Source organism: Dasypus novemcinctus, chromosome 11 (assembly GCF_030445035.2).
Source record: "Dasypus novemcinctus isolate mDasNov1 chromosome 11, mDasNov1.1.hap2, whole genome shotgun sequence".
NCBI lineage: Eukaryota > Metazoa > Chordata > Mammalia > Cingulata > Dasypodidae > Dasypus > Dasypus novemcinctus.
This window is the reverse complement of record NC_080683.1, coordinates 80867262-80888164: the sequence shown is the minus strand read 5'-3', so window position 1 is coordinate 80888164 and position 20903 is coordinate 80867262. Positions and strand designations below refer to the sequence as shown.

Below are 20903 nucleotides of genomic sequence, written 5' to 3'. Positions count from 1 at the left end.
TACCTTGTGTATCATGACAGTCAGCTATGTACTGAGATTTATTTTCTTCTTGTGTCTTTAATCACTACCACCTCCAAACTGGTGTAGAGTTACCTCTCCTCTTCCCTTCTTTCCTGACCTCCCCCAATTTCTACTTCCAAAGCCCATCATCATCTGTTGCATCTGTTTCTCTTGTGTGCAGTTGTTTTTTTACAGTAACTCAAGTCTAGTACAATCCCAGAGACTGGAATTTGGAGAAGGGATGGGAACTAAATTCCTTTGTTTCCTGAAAGAAGTGGTCCCTGAGAGGCAAGAGACGCTAGCATGTACTATCTTTTCCACTGGACTTCAAACTATATTTACACAGTTAGGTTAATTAAAAAAAGAATCCCTGTCACTAGCTATAGCTCTTCTTGGAGACTGGGCCTTGGGATTTGGTTGTTGAAAAAAGTTGCAGATAATTTCTGCAACAGTTCAAAAATCAAGACCAAAATTGAATTGCCATAGCTAGGTCATTTATTCAGCCTTACTGAGCAACAGTCAGCTTTTCTCTACATAGAATCTGGCATGGCAATTCCTAATTTGCCAATAGGTAAAACCTTCTTCTAGCATTGTCACATCGGCATCCTGTACAATGGAGCAGACTCCATCAGAGTAAGGGGAAAGATTATATTTTGATTGTTATACAAAATGTTCCTGTTGGCATTACCAAAAGTAAATATAGCAGTTGCATATCTGTGTAGGAGTATATTGCCTCTTACTGAAGGAAGTTCCCAAATGACACATACCATGGGCTCCCAGGGCCAAGGTCTGTGCCTATGGGAGAACACTTAAAATCAGCAGTTGTGGAACTTGTCCACCCACATGCTTTTTACCTGTTAATCTAATTTTTCCCTAACTCAAAGTTACATATGTCTTGACAAAGAGCTACTTCCTTTGACATTTCGTGTCTTTATACTCATTTTTTGGTGGGGGTGCTAACAGATTAAACATTAGGGTGAAAGAGGAAAAGAAAAGGCAAGCAGACTCAACAACTGTCCTTTGCAATTGCACGATGATTATTGTTCTGGAAAACGAGTACTAATTATGAGCATAGCAGGCATAGTGATAGAGCTGAGAAAAAAATTTCTGAACTTAACAGTTTGTTCTCCCCTACATACTTAGTCATTTTGGTGCTTTCAGACCAAAGTTGTTATTTATAACTGTTGATGGAATCTTGAGTATCGATGTTACAAAAGGTAGAAATAGTGTTTTGTGTTTGGTTTCTTCTTCTTTGTATGGTTGTTTTATATCTAATGAACTTTACCATTAAAATTTTTTATTTTCATTCCCTATCTCCCCCGTTGTCTTCCCCTAGTCAGTAGCATGCCCTATGCTGTGAAGCCTGAAAGTCAAAGTTTTATTGACTCCAGGGGAAGAGGGATGTCTTTGAGGCATGTCCAAGTTCTTGTGAAATAAATCAACACTGCTTTAACTGGTATTTAACTAAAACATTATCTTAGTATTAAATAAATCTTTTGGCTAAGCTGTGAAGAAATTCAATTTGCCAGTTTTCTGACTTTGTTATATTTTAGTGTAAATGGGAATTCAATAAGTATAGGTTGAATAGACCACATCTAGGACATTTTCACATTCCTTGTATGAGGAATGTGGTACAGCCCATGGGGGGAAAATATTTTCTGCTGAGGACTGTTGTCAAACTGCCATTTCCAATTCTAACACAGTCAGCACTTCCCCAGAATGCCCATTGTATTAGATTCCTAGGACTGCCATAGCAAATGACCACAGACTTGGTGATTCGAAACAACAAAAATGTACTCTTTCAATTCTAGAGGCTGGAAGTCTGAAATCAAGATGTCCTTGAGGCCTTCCTTTCTCTGAAGGTGCTAGGAAAAATCCCTCCTTGCCTCTTCCTGGCTTCTGGTGGTTGCTGGCAATCCTTGGCATCCCTTGGCTTGTGGATGCATTGCTCCACCTCTGCCTCTGTCTCCACATGGCCAGTCCTCCCTGTGCCTCTGTGTCTGAATCTCCTTCTCTTTTCTAGAATAGACACCACTGGATTCAGGGGTCACCCTAAGCCTTTATGACCTCTTCTTAACTTGATTACATCTGCAAATACCCTTTTCCCAAATAAAGTCACCTTCCCAAGTACTGGGAGTTAGGATTGCAACATATCTTGGGGTGAACACAATTTTTTCAACCACACCCTTGTTCTTATGTTCTGCAGTCCAACCAGCTAGAATGACCTCAGTTAACACACTAACTACCAGCTTCCAACAAAATACCAGCTTTTATGGACCTGAAAATTACTCTTATGTACTGTGACTTATTTGAACACTATTATTAAACTTAATTTGATAATAATTTAAACAGGTTTACAGTATTTTTCAACCACCAATAAAAATTAGATTTAACTTGGCAAATTATAATATCGTGCTAAAAGTATCATTACCTCAGTGGAAACGTTGGTTAATTCAAAGAGTTGAAGAAAATTTAAATGCCTTGTATACCATCCAACTGCAATTTTTTCTTCTCCTGGATAATTTCCAACTCCTCTCCTAATACTTTCCCCCACTGCACATGAATCATATTTTCCAAAGTCACAGATAACAGCTTTGCGACACTAAGGGATGGTCTGTGACTTCAATTCTCCTAATGCTTTCTTTAGTGCTTGCATATATGGCCAGACCACCAGGAATGCCCAGAGCCCACCTTTCTCTGATTGCTCCTACAGAATATTAATCAATTGCCTTGAGTTTAGTTCCCCATCTCCTGCTGTTTCTGAGAATTCCTCGAGACTGGCTTGACCTTATACTTTTTTTCCTATCAATCTCACCATTAAGAAGTAATCATTCATAAGTTTGGGTTTAGCCATTCTGTTTATTAGGGACCTCAGTGAACTTTGCGTCTAACTGCGTGGTCATTTGGCCATATAGTTATTTTCTATATGGCCATTCTGATGAATGCTGGATACCTGGGGTAGGGTTCTGGTGGGAAAATATTTCTGCACTGGTAGTCAGAAGTGTTCACTCCACCACACATTAACATGTGTTCCTGAGTATGTTTGTGTGTGTGTATGTGCCTTTCATTTACCAATTATAAAATGAAGAATACCTGTCTTATCTTCAAGGCAATTTTGAGAAACCACTGTATTAGTGAGCCAAAGGGGTGTTGATGCATAATACCAGACATTGGTTGTTTTTTTATAGAGGGTATTTATTTGGGGTAGAAGATTATAGTTACAAGGCCCTAAAGAGTCCAACTCAAAGTTACTTCCTCACCAAAGACTGTTGCCACATGTTGAAGCAAGATGACTTCTGACATCTCCAAGCATCCAGTCTTCCTCTTCCTCTTAAGGCTCTGTGGTCCCAGCTTCGTCCAATATCAAGTGTAGACTGAGAGAAGTCTGGTTTCTCTCCTGGGGCTCATTCTTCTCTTGGCTCAGCTGCTCTGGTCTCTCCACAAGGTCAGCTGTAGACAATCAGGCTCTCTCTTCCCGGGGCCTCTGCCTTGACTATGGAGCCGTCTCTCTTCATCTGTGTTCTTCGCCTGTGTGTTTATTTCCTGGGGCTCCAGGATCAACACTCCATGCTCTGCTCTGCTCTGTGGTTTTCTCTGTGAGAAAAACCTACCTACTGACTTGGCCCAATCAAAGCCTTAATCATAATTTAATCAAGTAAAAATGAAACCTCCAAATCTAGTACAATCTAATATGCCCAGAGGAACAGACCAGTTTGCAAACATAATCCAGTATCTATTTTTGGGATTCATAAATAATGCCAGACTGCTACACCCCACCCTCTGAATTCTAAAAAGACCTTACAATATTGAAAAACCCTTACTTCAGAACAATATTAAGTACAAAATCATATCATAATCAGTTTAAAGAAATATAGTTTTTCTTGGGTCACAGTACCATCTGGCTGTAGACTTCTGAAGCTTATAAAACAATTTATCTGCTTTCACTATACAAATGGACAAAGGATAAACACTTAAAATATCATAAAGAGAAATTGGGGGGCAGCGGACTTGGCCCAGTGGTTAGGGTGTCCGTCTACCACATGGGAGGTCTGCGGTTCAAACCCCGGGCCTCCTTGACATGTGTGGAGCTGGCCCATGCGCGGTGCTGATGCGTGCAAGGAGTGCCGTGCCACGCAGGGGTGTCCCCCGCGTGGGGAAGCCCCATGCGTAAGGAGTGTACCCCATAAGGAGAGCCGCCCAGCGCAAAAGAAAGTGCAGCCTGCCAGACACAACAAGAACACAACAAAAAGAAACAGATTCCCAAGCCACTGACAACTACAGAAGCCAACAAAGAAGATGCAGCAAATAGACACAGAGAACAGACAACCGGGGTGGGGGGGAGAAGGGGAGAGAAATAAATAAATAAATCTTAAAAAAAAAAAAAAAGACAATATGGTTTTAAAAAAAAAAAAGAGAAATTGGGAGGGAAACATGAGTCACAGGTCCTCTACAGTTCCATAAACTTCCAGGGTATACTTCATTAGATTTTGAAGTCTAAGAGTCATTCTTAAGATGATGGGTTTTTCTCCCTGGGGCCTTATGGGGACCCACCCCTTCCACAGGCTTGTTCAATGGCCATTTTCTTGGTTTCCCCAACATCAAGCATCTGGATGGTAGCTGAACTCCAGACCTCATCCTCCAAGTTCCTTGCGGTAATTACCACACCTTCCCTGACCTCTGGGGCAAAGTCTTAACCCCGCTAGTACAGTGAAATGAAGACAACATTCTTCCCTAACCTTGGGCATATAGGTCCAACCCTCTCAGAGAAATGAGTTGGCGACCTGGCCTTCCCTAATCCATGGGGGACAGGCCCACCACTTTTCGGACCTTTGGGGTATTGACCTTAACCTCCCTACTCCTTGGAGAATGTGCTCCATTCTCTCTGTACCCTGGGATGGCTCTCCCTGACTAGTGGGCAAGAACATCCAACCTCATTAACTACTAGGGTGAACTCACCCTTTCTGTCCACATGGGTGGGGTTCCTCTCTTGACCTGAGGAGATGTCTTAATTCCAGATCTCAGCTTCCCTGGTTTTCCTCTTAAAGCTGTTTGCTCTTCAATCTTTCCCTTTCATGTCCTTTTTATTCCAGGCTGACGGCAGTTTTGTTCATACAGCTATCTCAAAAAGCCTGTTGGTTTAGCATGCAAGAAGCAGGGGTCCAAGCCATCAGACAGCAAGACTTTCCACAAGTCTTTCCTAGACAACTGCATTTTCAATCCTGATTTACCAGTTTCAAGTTCAGTCAATTCCTGAAATGGGGCACTATCATCTGGGGGGGTTGTATCAGTCAGCCAAGGGGTGCTTATGCAAAATACCAGAAATTAGTTGGTTATTATAAAGGGTATTTATTTGTGGCAGGAGCTTACAGATACCAAGCCATAAAGCTTAAATTACTTCCCTCACCAAAGTCTATTTTCACATGTTGGAGCAAGATGGCCACTGATGTCTGTGAGGGTTCAGGCTTCCTGGGTTCTTCCGTTGCAGGGTCTGGCTTCTCTCTGGGTTCAAGGTTCCTTTGTTCCTGGGGTTCACTTCTCTTTCCTCTGTGTGCTTGCTTCCTGGGGCACCAGCTTAAGACTTCAGCACCAAACTCCAACATCAAAAACCCTTGCATCAAAAGCTCCAACTTTGGAGGCGGGCTTGGTCCAGTGGTTAGGGCGTCTGTCTACCACATGGGAGGTCCGCGGTTCAAACCCCGGGGTTCCTTGACCTGTGCGGAGCTGGCCTACGTGCAGTGCTGATGCGCCGTGCCACGCTGGGGTGTCCCCCGCATAGGGGAGCTCCACGCACAAGGAGTGCGCCCCATAAGGAGAGCCACCCAGCACAAAAGAAAGTGCAGCCTGCCCAGGAATGGTGCCGTACACACGGAGAGCTGACACAACAAGATGACACAACAAAAAGAAACATAGTTCCCATGCCGCTGACAACAACAGAAAGCAGACAAAGAAGAACACGCAGTGAATAGACACAGAACAGACAACTGGGGAGGGGGAGGGGAGAGAAATAATTAATTATTTTTTTTTAAAAAAGCTCCAACTTTGTCCTTTTTCATGCCTTTTATCCACCAAGGGGTGGAGACTCAATACCCTAATGACATGGCCTATCAAAGCCCTAATCATAACTCAATCATGCCCAATAATAGACTAGATTACAAACATAATCCAATATCTATTTTTGGAATTCATAACCATATAAAACCTCTACAGGGCTTGATATCCAGAGACTTGAAATTTCCAGAATCAGTTTCTGGTTTCATTGTGTCCAACAGTTCGTTTCTCAGTTTATCTCCCTCATCTAGCATTTACTATAAGCTCCAAGGAGAAGCTAAGCCACATTCTCCAAATTTACTTTGGAAAGTTCTTCTAAGTACAATCTAATGTGCCCAGGGGGAACAGAATAGTCTACATACATAATCCAATATCTAATGCCAAGGCTTGCCATTTTCAAATTCTGCCTTCCATATAACATCAGGAGTCCATCTTGATAAGTTCTCTGCAGCTTTAAAACATGGATCGCCTTTCCACCATTTGCCAATAATTGTTTCAGCATTTATTTCTAAGGCCTCATAAAAAGTCTCCTTAGCATCCATATTCCTATCAACAGTCTCTTCAAAGCAATCTAGGCCTTTTCCATCAAGCATCTCACAGTTCCTCCAAAGGATACCCTTACTCATTTATAAAACCATTCCAGCATTTTGGCGATTGCAAAAGCATGACCCTACTCTCTTGTACCAAATCTTGTATTAGTCATCCAAAGGGGTGTTGATACAAAATACCAGAAATCAGTTGGTGTTTATAAAGGGTATTTATTTGGGGTAGAAACTTATAATTAAAATGTTCTGAAGAGTCTGACTTAAAGTTACCAATACTTCCTCACTGAAGTCTGTTACCACATGTTGGAGGGAGATGGTTTCCAACATCTGCAAGTGTCCAGTCTTCCTCTTTCTCTTAAGGCTCTGTGGTCCCAACTTCTTCCAATATCAGCTGTAGGCTAAGATAATTCTCATCTCTCTTCTGGGGCTTGTTCCTCTCTGGGCTGCTCAGCTGCTCTGGTCTCTCCACAAGGTCAGCTGTAAACTATCAGGCTTTCTCTTCCCAGGGCCTCTACGGTGTCTATAGAGCTGTCTCTCTTCCTCTTTGTTCTTCTCCTCTGTGTTTACTTCCTGGGGCTCCAGGATCAATACTTCACTCTCTGCTCTGCTGTGTGGTTTTCTCTGTGAATCCCCACCCCCTTGGTGGCCCAATCAAAACCTTAGTCATAATTTAATCAAATATAAGTGAAACCTCTGAATCCAATACAATCTAATATGCCCAGAGGAACAGACCAGTTAAAAATAATCCAATATCTATTTTTGGAATTCATAAATAATGCCAAACTGCAACAACCACTTATATAATAAATGTGAAAGAACTTTTAAAAGTACAATACATACATAAGGTGAATGGCATTATGTGCCGTTTTCTCCCTCTAGTTACTCCTTACCACTTTCCCCTGTTCTATCTTTGTCAAAACACTTACTGTCCTATGAGACTGGCCCATTTATTTATTTATTGTCAGCCTCCTCCACCAGAATGTAAGCTTCATGGAACAAGGACCTTTTCTTTCCTGTTCATTATTGTATGCTCAGTGACATGAACAGTGTCCAACATAAAGGATGTCTGTAATAGTACATATTAAAAGGATGAATGAAATTTAGTGTTTTATGGAGTCTTAGAGCTGCTGGTAAATTTCTTAAATACAAATCTATTAGATTTTTGGGATTTGATCCCTTCTTTTTATTATAGTAATATATAGAAAACATAAAATTTGCCCTTTTAGCCATTTTTAATATATGGTTTAGTGGCGTTAATTACAGTGTTGTGCTATGATCACCATCACCTTTCACCTAAACTTTTTCATCAGTCAAAAGAGAAACTCTGTACCCATTAAACAATAACTCCCCATTTTCTTTCTGCCCAACTCCTGGAAACTTCTACTCTACTTTTAGCTCTATGAATTTGTTTATTCTAGATATTCCATTTAAGTGGAATCATACAATATGTGTCCTTTTGTGTCTGACTTATTTCACTTAGCATGATATTTTTGAGGTTCATCTATGTTTTGGTATATATCAGAACATCGTTCTTTTTTAATGGCTGAAGAGTATTCCATTGCATGGCTCTGCCACATTTTATTTATTCATCTGTTAGTAGGCAGTTGGGTTGTATCTACCTTTTGGTTGCTGTAAATAATTTTGCTATGAACACTGGTGCAGCTTTCAATTTTTGGGTGTATATACATAGCAGCAGGATTGCCAGGTCATATGGTAATTCTATCTTTGACTTTTTGAGGAACTGCCAAACTTTTCACAGTAGTGGCACCATTTTACAAATTGTCACCAACAAAGCACAAGAACTTCCAACCTCTCCACATCCTCACCAAGTCTTGTTACTTTCCATTTATTTAAATAGCCATCCTAGTGGATATAAAGTGGTATCTTACTGTGGTTTTGATTTTGCTTTTCTCTAGAGGGGATTTTGACTTCTAATATAATAAATAAGAAGCAAACTTTTTTCCTAGGAACATTTCCCCACTTTTTAAACTAACAAACCCCTCTAATTTGCTAAAGATCTGATTCTGGCCTCTTTTTTTTGTATTCTTTCAGTAGATATAAAGAGCCCCCCTTATCATCTGAAGTGTGTTTTATTATGTGATGAACAAGGAGGAAAGAGCTCTTTTGGAAATACTTGTGCTAGGCCCAGCTATGACCTTGTGTCAATTTAACAAAATTTATTTCATCTCCTACTTCAGTGGGCATTGGGTTTAATGTTGAGGATGTAGACATGGTCTTTGCCATCAGCAGTATTTGTTGTTCATTTGTTAATTGCTTCATTCAGTAAACATCCATTGGGCAGCACTTTGTGTGGGAAGCCAAGCATTCAGACATGAAGATACACAATCCATGTCATGAGAGTGCTCAGGAGAGACAGATGTGCCAACAGATGAGAGTTCTGCTTCGGTGATAGGGTGTCATCGTGATGCACAGAGAAGGAGGAGGACCTGAATGGGCAGAAGGACGTCCTGACAAGGGCAGGGCCTCTGTCTCTGGAGAAAAGATTGATCTGGGGACTGCCCGACTCAACATGCAATACAGTCTATGTAACAATATTTTAGGGAAAGGTCTGGCTTCCCAGTTCTGAACTAACTGGGGGTCTCTGTGTGTCCTCAGTGGACCCTCCTGGAATAACCCTGAAGGGTCACACTCAAAAAGCTATGACAGAAGGACTCAGAGACGGGTCCTAACCAGCCACATTCATCGGCAATAGCTGGGCTCTTAAACCGATTCACATGAGTCAGTTTTCACAACCTCTAGCATGTGTTTGCCGTGATTGGGGGCAGAAACTTGCCTCATGAGTCTACCTTAGCTTGTTCATTTGAACCTGTATACTTAAACCTAAACAACAGGGTGATAGTTAGCTGTAAGTCTTACCTCTAGTTGGACCATCAGTCTAGTATACTGTTCAGCAGTGTATTACACAGTGGCCTTTCTTCTGCCACAAGAACTCAAAAAACAAAACAGTAACAAAACTCAGAATTTGCTTCCATTTAGTCTGTAGGTGGCTTGTGTCAAAATACAATTCTGTATGTAGTTATAAAAACTTGTATATAATTGGATCTTATTTTAATTTAATTGGACAAACTATTGCTATCATATCTGCTAAATTAGTCTACTTTTCTCTTTCCCAAAATTACCATAGTCATAATCATATCAAAAGATGTATTTCTTCTTCTTTTTTTTTTGGCTTCCCTGAGTTGGTTTTTTTGTTTGTTTTGCTGGCTGTCTGGGGTTTGTTTTGCTTTTTCAGCAGGCATCAGGAACCAAACCTGGGACCTCCCATGTGGGAGGCGGGCAGTCAACTGCTCGAGCCACATCTGCTCCCCAGATGTACTTCTCACTTTGCATGTTTGTTTCTTTGGCAGGTCACCATTATTGCAGATGATAACTGCAGATTCTTATGTTGGTCAAGAGAAAGATTAACTTATTTTCTGGAGTCAGAACCTTTCCTATATGAAATATTTAGGTATCTTATAGGAAAAGATATTACAAACAAGCTATACTCATTGAATGATCCTACATTAAATGATAAAGTAAGTGTTTTTTTAATTCATTAATTTTGTTAAATAAATGTATTATGTATACATTAGCCAGTATATTTTTTCCTGAAATTCATTAATTAGTCATATTTTATAAGCAGTGGAGTGCTTGTAATTTCAAGATCCCTAAGGGAATCATTTCTGTATTTTTGTAATTATACACTTGCCTTTACTTAGTGAGGAGTCTGTAAATGTCAGAGGTCTCCATTTGCAGTGAAGTGGTACTATCACATAGAATCTTTTAAGCAATCTAAGGAAGGCAGTGAGTGAGTGGTAGGGGGTAGGATTGGAGTAGGCTAGGGAAGGGAGGACAGTTGGGAGGTTGTAGACAGAAACACCGACAAACCCCAGCATGCAGGAATGGGCACTTTAGCCCTAGAGTCTCCAGTCTTGCACGTCTTCCTGGTCAGGCCCCCTCCAGGAGAGTCCATTCACAGCAGGAGAGGTGTGGGGTGGAAAGCCTGTGGCTCTTGGCTGAAGGAGTTCAGTGCTGTATAGATCTTGCGAATTTGCAATTTTATTTTAATTTCCCCACATTTGCTTAGAAGGGAATTCAAATGATTAAAGAAGAGAAATTGCAAAACATTGTTTCTGTGATAAGTGCCCTTTGTTTATTAAGGATTTCCAGGAAGAATGAGTATGCGTATGTGATATCTCAAAGTCATCTTGTCTAGGCTGTCTATCAAATTAATTGGTGCTTATTATTTTTTAGAGTAATAAATAGGCTATTAAGTACACTGAATTATATAATAATAATGAAAATCATTGCTAATGTTAATTGAGCACTTACTTTTTTGTGTACTAACTTATATCAAGGAAAAGTAAATGTTGCTTGTAGAGTTATTGATTCAAGTCCCATAAAACTTAGAAATATTAAAACTTTGCTTTATAGAAGGCCAAAACGCTGGATCACCAGCTCAGCCTTTGCACACAAATCTCCATGCTGGAAATGAGAAACAGTATAGCCAGCTCCAGTGACAGTGAAGACGGGTTGCACCAGTTTCTTCGGGGGACTGCCAGTATTTCTTCTCTTCGTAAGTTGCCCCCAAATTGGTAATATGCAATCTGGGGATATGATGGATGCCATTGCAATAGACAAATGAAAGCTTTTATCAGAAAAATAACTTTGCACGTAACTATTTGGTACCCTGAAGGTAACAATAAAAATTAGTCATTCAAATTTTTTCTAGTTTCTTTTACCCATATTGCACATCAGTTAAAATCCAGCTTTAGAACTCTTATTTCTATTACAGAAATTGCTCACTTATTTGCCATATACTTTATTTAAATACTGGTTCACTGAAATAGTATGAAGGCATTGACATAGTTTGGTGGATATTTGGCCTTGTTTTTCATGATTTTAGTTAAAGTGAAAACCTAGACCCAGCAATACTTTTAAAATGATAGAAAAACAGCTGTTGGATGTTTTACTGCTGACTGGTTGTCTCACAGCATAAGCACCAAGAGGTAACAAATTTATTGGGTAATGGAATATCCCTGAAGATGAGGACCACTCAGTAATGTAAACTACCTCATTCACTCACCCACCAAGATACAAGTTTTCCTACATACTTCTTAGTTTGGGTTATTTTAAAACATCTTAAGTAACACTAACAATACAGAGATCAAGGACTGGTATGTCAAATGAAGTAACCTAAATTGTTTTAAGAATGATGCTTAAAATTATTGTAAGAATTATTCTCAAAATGATGTATAAGAATTTGTTCACACGAACAAATTCACATGAAATAGCAAAAAGGCATACAATTTCTTCTGCATATAATAAAAACTATTAATATATACAATTGTATTTTAACTATGGTAGCTTAAAAACAAAAACATTCAACAGTCCTAAATATTTATGCAATTGGTTTGTAATTTTGGGATACTTTGGGTAAATTGGATTAAGGATTTTAAGTATTGCTTGGTCAGGAGAAGCTGGAATTTGTTTAGTATAAGCTTCCAAAGGGAAAGCTAGGTATTTACATGCACTGTGGACCTAAAAGATGAATACAGATCCTTGCATTTCATTCTAAAATAACATTTTGAATATTAACTGAGGATGGCCAAACTGTAAAATCTACCAGCATATTGACTGTATTATTTGGCTTTTTGAAACAAATTTGCAGTCAATAAACATTTTTAAATGGACCCATCTTAATTACTGTGGGAGGAAGGGCGCTCGGCTTGCTACAGTAGCAAATGGTGCGGCAAGAAGTGATACCGCTTCTGCCCACTGGGCTTAGATAAGGTGACCACGCCTGACTAGGCCTTTGCTGCTAACGGCTGGCCGGCGCTGCTTTCTCTCTTTTTATTTTTTGCCTAGCCCAACATCTGGCCAGCTCTCACTTTTTTTTTATTTTTTTATTTTAAACTTTTCAGCCAGCCTTCTGCTTAGCAACTGTTTACAATCACTTATCAGGAAGCAGTACCCGCTTGCACTTATTAAATCTTTCTACGCAGTCCCTAACCCTATAAAGCTGTGTCCCCTTCCGCAATAAACCAGACTTGCGCACAGACCTGGTCTCCGCGGCTTTCTTCCTCCCCTTGCCGTGCATCCTCCACTCCTGAGAGCCCCTCTGATGCTGTCTGCCGTAGCATCAGACGCCACTGCGGTCTAGTCTGACCCCTCCAAACCCCCCCGTCAGCATCGGGGTGCAAGCCGCCCCAGCCGCAACTGGCGCCCGAACAGGGACCGGGGCCGGTCCGACGTGACCGCTGCCTCACCCCCGTGGGACCTCGCTCCCACCCCTTCGCCACGCTCTCAAGGTAAGGACCCCCGTTATCGGCCCCCGGCAGAAAAATGGGCGGGCATCTATCTTCCTGCCAAGCGCCGCAAGTCAGAGCACTTGCTGGCCTACTAGCCTGCCACCAATGTAAAGTTTCGGGCAGGCAACTCCAGGCTTACTGGGATCTACTGGTCCCCTTCAACCCCTAGGTTTCCACTGCCAGTCTCTCGGACCCTGATACCTATCTGAAATTAGCCCCGCCTATCAACAAGGCCAGCCGCAAATTACATGTGTAGAGGTTACTCTACTTGGTAAAAGCAGAAAGGTAATTACAGTTAAATACTATATTGAATTACTTTTCCTATAAAATAGTTTTAGTTTTGTAGTCTTAATTTTCTGTCATTCTAGAGTCTTGCATAGGAAGCACAGAGAACAAGCAGTACATCATTTTCTAAAACTTGATTTTTTAATAGTATTTTATTGCAAAATTTAAATCTTTTGGAGGTTAAATGGTATTTTAGAAAAAGTTTACCTAGAGACTATTTACATAGAATTAAAATATGTTTGTAAGGTAAACATTTGTATTGCCCTTTTTCTCCAGAAACATACTTTTCAAGTTATGATTGATCAGTCACACACGTTGTCTATACAGACCTGAGTTCTAATCTTGCCTCTAATGATTATTAGCTATGAGATTTGAAGTTATATGACCTTTCTAATCTGATATGAACTGCCTTATGTCTCAGAGCAGGCCTGGTTCTCAGAACAATTCCTGGGGTGTTTCCTTCCCCCTTTCTTATAGTAAATCTTGAGTTGAGTCCAAGAAGCCATTCTCTCTGTGGATAATTGAAGCTTCAGTGTTTGTAGAGAAACATGTTGTCCTAAATGCAGGGATGCATTTTTCCCTTACTTACTTGTTCTTTTTTGTAAAAAGATATTTATTTTTCCCCTTCCCCTCCTCCCGCCCTGCTGTTTTTGCTGTCTGTGTCCATTCACTATGTGATCTTCTGTATCTACTTCTCTTTTTGTCTTCTTTGGGATTCGATTCTGGGGATCCCCAATGTGGAGAGAGGTTCCCTGTCAATTGCGCCACCACAGTCCCCGGTCTCTGCTGCACTTCACCTTAACTGTCCCCTTTGTCTCTCTTTTGGTGCGTCATCATCTTTGCTGCATGACTCACTTGCGCGGGCACTGGCTTACCGTGCAGGCACTTGCACAGGCACTGGCTCACCATGTGGGCATGCTTTCTCCTTCTTTTTCACCCAGGAGGCCCCAGGGATTGAACCCAGGTCCTCCCATATGGTAGGCGGAAGCTCTATCACTTGATCCACATCTGCATCCCTTATTCTTTGCTGTACTGAAAATAGGAACATACTGTTTAACTTTTTAGTCTCGGGTTTGTTATGCAAAATCTTAAAAATTAATACAAATGCATATGAGCTACACAATGTACTTATCTGGGTGTGTGTAATACTATGAATTTTTTAATTCACCTTAGCATGGAATTTGTTAAAAATTGGTTAATTCTTGTTTTTCTTACATAGATTTTAGCTCAAAACTGTCAAAGGCTGTTTTTGTTTTCCTTTTTCCAGCCCTGATGCCATTACCTTTCCCCTATTACATATTTTTTTCCTTGTAAAACAGACAATATAAAAGCAATTTCTCAGGACTACTGGGCTGAAATTACAAAATATATCACATTTTGAGCATGTGGTAGGTCTTAGTAAATGTTAGGTCTCTAAAATAAGTGACATGAGCTCTTGATAATCCTGGTTTCTGATCTACTAAAGGGGGCAACCATAGCTGGCTGATCCCAGCAATAGTACCAGCTTTGTTGATGCTAATGACATGAGAGGAACCAACATTTTTTGACAGTAATAGCTGTTTTTTTAAGCACTCTATGTACATCATCGCATTTCATCTTCACTATAATCCTGCCTGGAGAGGTGTATTAGGCAGCTTGTGCTGGGTGATGAGGCACGAATAGTCCCCCAGATTCTCCGAGGCTATAAGAAAGAGAGGCTTCCTTCGCTCAGTGCAGGCCAGGTACTGCTCTTTGCCATATCTTCTTCACTCTGGGATTTGGCCCAAGGGGCAGCCGCCGCCTGGCAATGGGACAAGAGAGGTGGCACTTAAACCTCTGCTGAGAAGCAGCATGTACCACTTCCACTCACATTCCATGGGCCAGAGAAGTCCCTTGTCCAGGCCCCATACCAATGGGGGTCGTCTAATCCTCCTGTCAAGGCTGCACAGGAAGAGGGAGGGGAAGCAGGTCTTCTGACAAGAACACAACCCACCACAGTGGGTAATAGTTGTACTTATAGGGGAGAAAAATGAGAATATGAGTTATTTACTGGTTCCAGTTTCACAGGGGGTGGTGACGCTGGGCTACAAGTTTAGTATCCTGTCTGATTCTAAAACCAACCCTTTTTGACCATATTACCTCTGTGCTTTAAAAAGAAAAGAAAAAGATGCACATAACATTTTACTGGTGCTTTCTAAGTTCTGGGTCACTTCGGTGACCACTCCTGCATTTGAGCCTGACAACCCTGAGAGTGGAGCCCAGCAGCTATTGTTTCTCGCCCCTTTGAAGCTGTGTCTGCTTGCATTCAGGGGAAAGGTAGAGACTTGTCCAAAGTCCCTTTGCTCCACTTCATCCTACCGAGTTGGAGAAACTTACCACCCCCTGACTCCTTCATTATGGCCAAGCAATACTGCAAATAGGTCATTATAGACTGTTTAATACAATCCATTTCCGTGAAAACTGTTGCCTTATTCTTTGCACTGAGATTCTACATAGAAACATTTAAAATTTTCCAGTGATGGTCTCCAAAGTCATTTAGTTTTTTGTTAGCTTTCACTATGCCTAGTATGTATCTACAGAATTATAAGCAACTCTGTTCTATAAAAATTACATTTATATGTTTGCCTAATGAAACCATTTTTACATTATTGCATCTATTCATTAACCCAAGTAGATGAGTGGACTTAATCATTAAAATGCATATAACTATTTCTCGTAATTATTTTTCAGTCAGTGCATTTGAATCAGGATCCAAGCAATATCTGCACCTTGCATTTGGTTGATAAATGTCTCAAGTCTCTTTTAATCTATAGACTCCTCCATCTCTGTCTCTGTGTGTTTTTGTGTTTTTTAAACAATTATTTGCCTTCTAGAATAGAAATCATTCAACACAGATGTGCATGTGAATCACCTGGAGATCTTATTAAGCTAAGACTCTGGTTCTGCAGGTCTGGAGTGGGGCCTGAGATTCCATATGCCTGACAAATGCCCAGGTGATGCCTGTGTGTCTTGTCCTTGAACTGTGCTTTGAGTAGTGAGGCTGTAGGATTTCCTGCATTCTGGAATATTGCTGATTGTGTCCATGTGTTATTGAATAACATGTTTCTTGTATTTCCTGTCTACGAGTAGTTAGGTCTAGAGACTTGCACAGAATCTGTTAGAGGCACTATTTTTAAAGGTCTCAAAGAGTCTGTGATACAATGCCACAAAAATATTTCATAGCATTGCACAGTAAATGAAGCTCAAACAGAAATAAAGTTCAAAAAAGGGTGAAGGGAAATTTTAAGTGAACTGTTTTGACACAATTCCCGCTGCTGCCTTTATGTTGTGCTCTCTTTTTACGCACATTATGCGAAGCCAGATCCTAAGCAAGATCTCTACTCTTTTACCACACAGATTCTGTATTCCACTTCAGTGATCATTTAAAGGGGAAAAAGTAAAGTAATGAGATAATCTGAGAAAAAAATCGATCCTTTCTCTCTATTCAGTAGCTCATAGTACAGTTAATTTAACTCTTTTCACTTTTCTCTTGCTTCATTTCCTTGGTTTTCATGTTCAGATATTTGATAGTGAAATAGAGCGGGGAGGAGGGACAAGATGCCCAGCAGGGCCCTGGAGAGGATTTAATGCCCTTGTGTCAATATAAGCTTTCTTCTCTCTCCTCCTGGGCCAAGATGCTGATCAGGGCACTGCCATCTTCTCATCCTTAGAAGATTTAGTTCCTAACACATAATGGATAAGGTGTGCGCACACATGCACACACACACACACACACACAGAGAAATTGCATTTGACATTTCCATCACTGACTGGAGGTGCAGAGCACAGACATTCCATAGCAACAGGAGGACGTGTTATGTTGCCTTGAAAGTTGCAAAACTTTATTTTCGTTAATTGGAGTTAAATAACCTATGGTTTGAGTATTTTTTAAAATCTTGAGGCAGTATAGGTAATATAACAAGTTGGAAGTCACCTTTGAAAGATTGTGTTAGTCTAGCCATGTACATTTTCAGAAATTATTATTAAAATTTATGATTATTTAGGATCCTATAAAATATTTAAAAAGATTTCTTACTGAGAAAAAAATCTCTTTGAACACTCTTTGTTACAAATGTCCTGAGAGTTCTCTGGACAGTCTAGTAGTTTCATGTGATCTAGTTGTACAAATATACTTTAAATTAAGTTAGCTTGCATCTAGTTAGTATTCTCATCTGCAAAGACTAGCAGCCTATCTGACGTAATGCATTTCTCTCAGCTCTCATATGTCTTTATTTACCGGGAAAGATACAAAAAGCCAAAAGAGTGATCTTGGTTTAAAGGCTGGTTTCATTAATCTGTTCAATTCAGTTTGTATTTCATTCTACCTTTGAACAGACATAGACATATAAACCAAAAGCTTTGCATGAATTACATAAAAAGGTAGAAGGAGCTGTGGTCAGGCAGTAGGGATATAGGGGAGGAGCCCGTGAAGAGCTCTCAGACCCACCAAGATAGAGAAAAGAAATACATCCATTTTGTAGAGGAGTGCAGCCTGGCTAAGGGAGGTTAAATAAACCAGTCAGGGCCACTCACCTAGCACTGAAACAAAGAAGGTGCGGAATTTGTTGTAAGTTCTTGCTTGCCTTTTTTTTTTTTTTTCACTTTAAAATGATCCATGTCTATGTAAGAGTAAGGTTGTTTGGGGATATTCTGCCACTGGTGTAATGGCTGACACATCTGACCACTTTTCCTACATTTCATTTAATCCTTCCAGCTACCCTGTGAGGTAGGTGCTGCGTTTCCCCTTGAAGGGTTGAGGAATATGTGTTTCCTGTGTGACTGCATGCCTCCGCCAGTAGGGGCATCCGTTACACGGCCTTTACCCTCACACAGCCCTACTCACTAGCTCTGTGACCCTGGGTGAATTACTAAAAGTTGTCTCATCTGTAAAATGAAGGTGAAGGGGTTTTATAGATTTTTAATCTTTGAATAAAAAATTTAACAATTGCCAAGTTAATATATATATATACACACAGATATCAACTAGTAAAAGATCTTACAATGAAAAAAACTGATTCACTGCAACCTTATATTAGTTTTGCCTCCTTTTAGGTCCAAAGGCCTTAGCTACCATCACCACTATTGTTCAGAAAGCTTTACCTCAAATTCAATTTCTTTAATTAACAAAATCTTATGATATAAATAAGCAAAGGCAGGAAAAGGGATGATGATCCTTTATAGCAAAGAAGCCATTAAATCCTGTCCTAACCCCATTCATCAAAAATTGTATAATCTAATTATAAAATTCTAAACCCGTCTGAGGTCTTTAATTACTTGATGAAGCGGTCAGCCAGATGGTCAAACGTAATAATACAAACACTTTGAAAGCAGTGAAGAAAATGATATCAAAGTTAAAAGGAGAAAGAGAAACATTATGTTGGATAGTTTACCAAAGTATTGCACCTTGTTAAAAAATGTGTTTCTCAAGCAGAGAGAAAAGTCACTTGACAAACTTTACACAATAATATTCTACTTCTTTGAAGGTCAAACTAGCTTGTCAGCCCTCCAGAACAGGCATGACCTTAATTCTAGTATAACAACAACAAATATGTCCTCATGTAATTAGAAGCACACTGAAATAGAAATAAGCTTTATTAGGACAGAATTCTGACAAAAGAAATTTTTCTTACCTAATTTTTTTCCTATTCTGAACACCGAAATTTTGACTGGCTGTCACATAAGACCTCCCTGGAACGTGTGTAAGAGGGCTCCTGCAGGTGTTTTTTCTTTTTTTTTAAGATTTATTTATTTATTCTACCCCATCCCACCCCCCTGTCTGCTCTCTCTGTCCATTCGCTGTACATTCTTCTGTGTCATCTTGTCTTCCCTTTAGGTGGCAGCGGGAATCGATCCTGGGACCTTCTAGAATGGGAGAGAGGTGCTCACTCTCTTGTGCCACCTCAACTCCCTGATCTCCTGCATCTTTTATTGTCTCTCCTCTGTGTCTTTTTTTGTTGAGTCATATCTTGATGCGCCAGCTTGCCACGGGGGCCAGCTTGCTTTGGCCCCGGGAATTGAACCCGGGACCTTCCATGTGATCGATGGGGGCCCAATCACTTGATCCACATCCATTTCCCTCCTGCAGTTCTTTAGAACAGGACTTGAGGAGGAGAGAGAAGGTGTGTGGGCCTCCTCGGAGGCCCTTGTGTAGTTTACACTCATAAGCAACAACTCTCAGGGACACACAGTGGATCTTACTAGCAACCTCCTATCCTCCTCAGCTAGGTCCAGCGCCAACCACTCTCTGAACAGGTCTGCTGAGGTGAGACCGTGCCTACAATGTTGTTACCCCCACAAGCAGGCGTGAGTGGAGGTGTCCATTGTGTCTAGAACTTATACTGCTAAGGCTTAGTCTTTGCTTATGTGTTTGTTCTAGGTATGTGTTTTTGGGTTTTTATTTCTTAACCCTCAGGATTATTGTCTGGTGCTACAGTTCTCTTTCTCACCTGAACATAGAGCATTTGTAGAGCACAGAGTAAAAATCTGTTCTGCTGGTACATTGGTATCTATGGAAGGTTTGTACATAAGTCCCTTCGGCAGAGATTTTTTTTTGCCACTTGGTGTAACATCATGGAACATCCCCCAAGCAAAAATAACTCTTGACATAACTGCTTAACAAACTCACACCCAGTAAGTCTGGATTGCATTTCAGTCTTTTATAAGAAATCTTGTTAATTGATAGGGCCCAGTAAATTGGAAGGTGAGTATTGATAATAGCAAAAAGTAATAATAATGATCTCTTCCTGATCACAATTATATCAGAGGATACAGTGAACCATTCCTGTTCCCTACCTGTAAAAGTGGTTGTTTTCTTTAAACAGCTTTATTGAGATATAAGCCATAGTACCCACCTATATAAAGTGTACAATTCAGTCCTTTTTGGTATATTTACAGAGTTGTGCAACCATCATCGTGATCTCCTTTACAACATTTAAAAGTGGTTTTAATAGAGGAAGGATAAGAATCAGTTTCCTGGAAAATTTATTTATAAAGACTATTTGGCCCTTTTAGAATTTGGAAGAAATGAAAAATATTACACTATACAGAGGAACCTCATAGTAACATCTTTGAATTGCAAAAGTAACCTAAAAAGCACTCAACCAAAGACAAGCACTCTTTCTTTCTCTCTCCTCTCCCTGTGTTCTCACATCTCAGTAAGGTAGTTGGGCCTTTGGGCAAATTTCTGATGATGCATCAGTACATAAAACTGGTGAAAAACCAGGCTAACTTGTAGAAAGAATTTATTACTGTTCAACTTGGGAAATGTAAAAAAGTTCCCTTGAAGTATATAATATACCCTTATTTTCTTGTTCATAATCCAAGTTGGTTTTGGATTCATTAGTGAACAAAGAAATAATGTCTAGCTGAGTAGTGATGGACTCGACATCTTTCCTTTTGGCCAGTGAGTCCCCTGATGAGGTTGGAGACTACCATGTCTAGGCAGCAGGTGAGCTCCCTGCTCTTCACAGCTTTTTTCTGGCATGACAGGAAGCTGGCTCTATAGCTTCCCAGGTAGGGCCAGGTGATCCTTTCATTTTTGTGGCTGTGTACATCATATTTGTCCCTTGGTAGTGTAGGAGACCCAGGCTAACTGAGGGTGACACAAAGAGTGATCAGCCTTGTGATTCTGAATCTAGCAGTGACACATCAGGGCCATTTTCCTGTCATCTGCCATTGTGTCTGCCATGGTGAAAAA

At 40.4% G+C, this 20903-nt stretch overlaps 1 protein-coding gene across 4 annotated transcripts in view; it reads left to right on the top strand.

The window, feature by feature from the left end:
• The window catches only part of POPDC1 (popeye domain cAMP effector 1), a 39598-nt gene that overhangs the window by 12807 nt on the left and 5888 nt on the right, over positions 1 to 20903 (top strand). For all 4 annotated transcript variants that reach the window (XM_058307204.1, XM_058307205.2, XM_071218611.1 and 1 more), the window contains exons 6-7: positions 9962 to 10129; positions 11028 to 11169. In XM_058307204.1, the coding sequence (XP_058163187.1) occupies positions 9962 to 10129; positions 11028 to 11169 (310 nt within the window). The remainder of the gene's footprint in view (positions 1 to 9961; positions 10130 to 11027; positions 11170 to 20903) is intronic.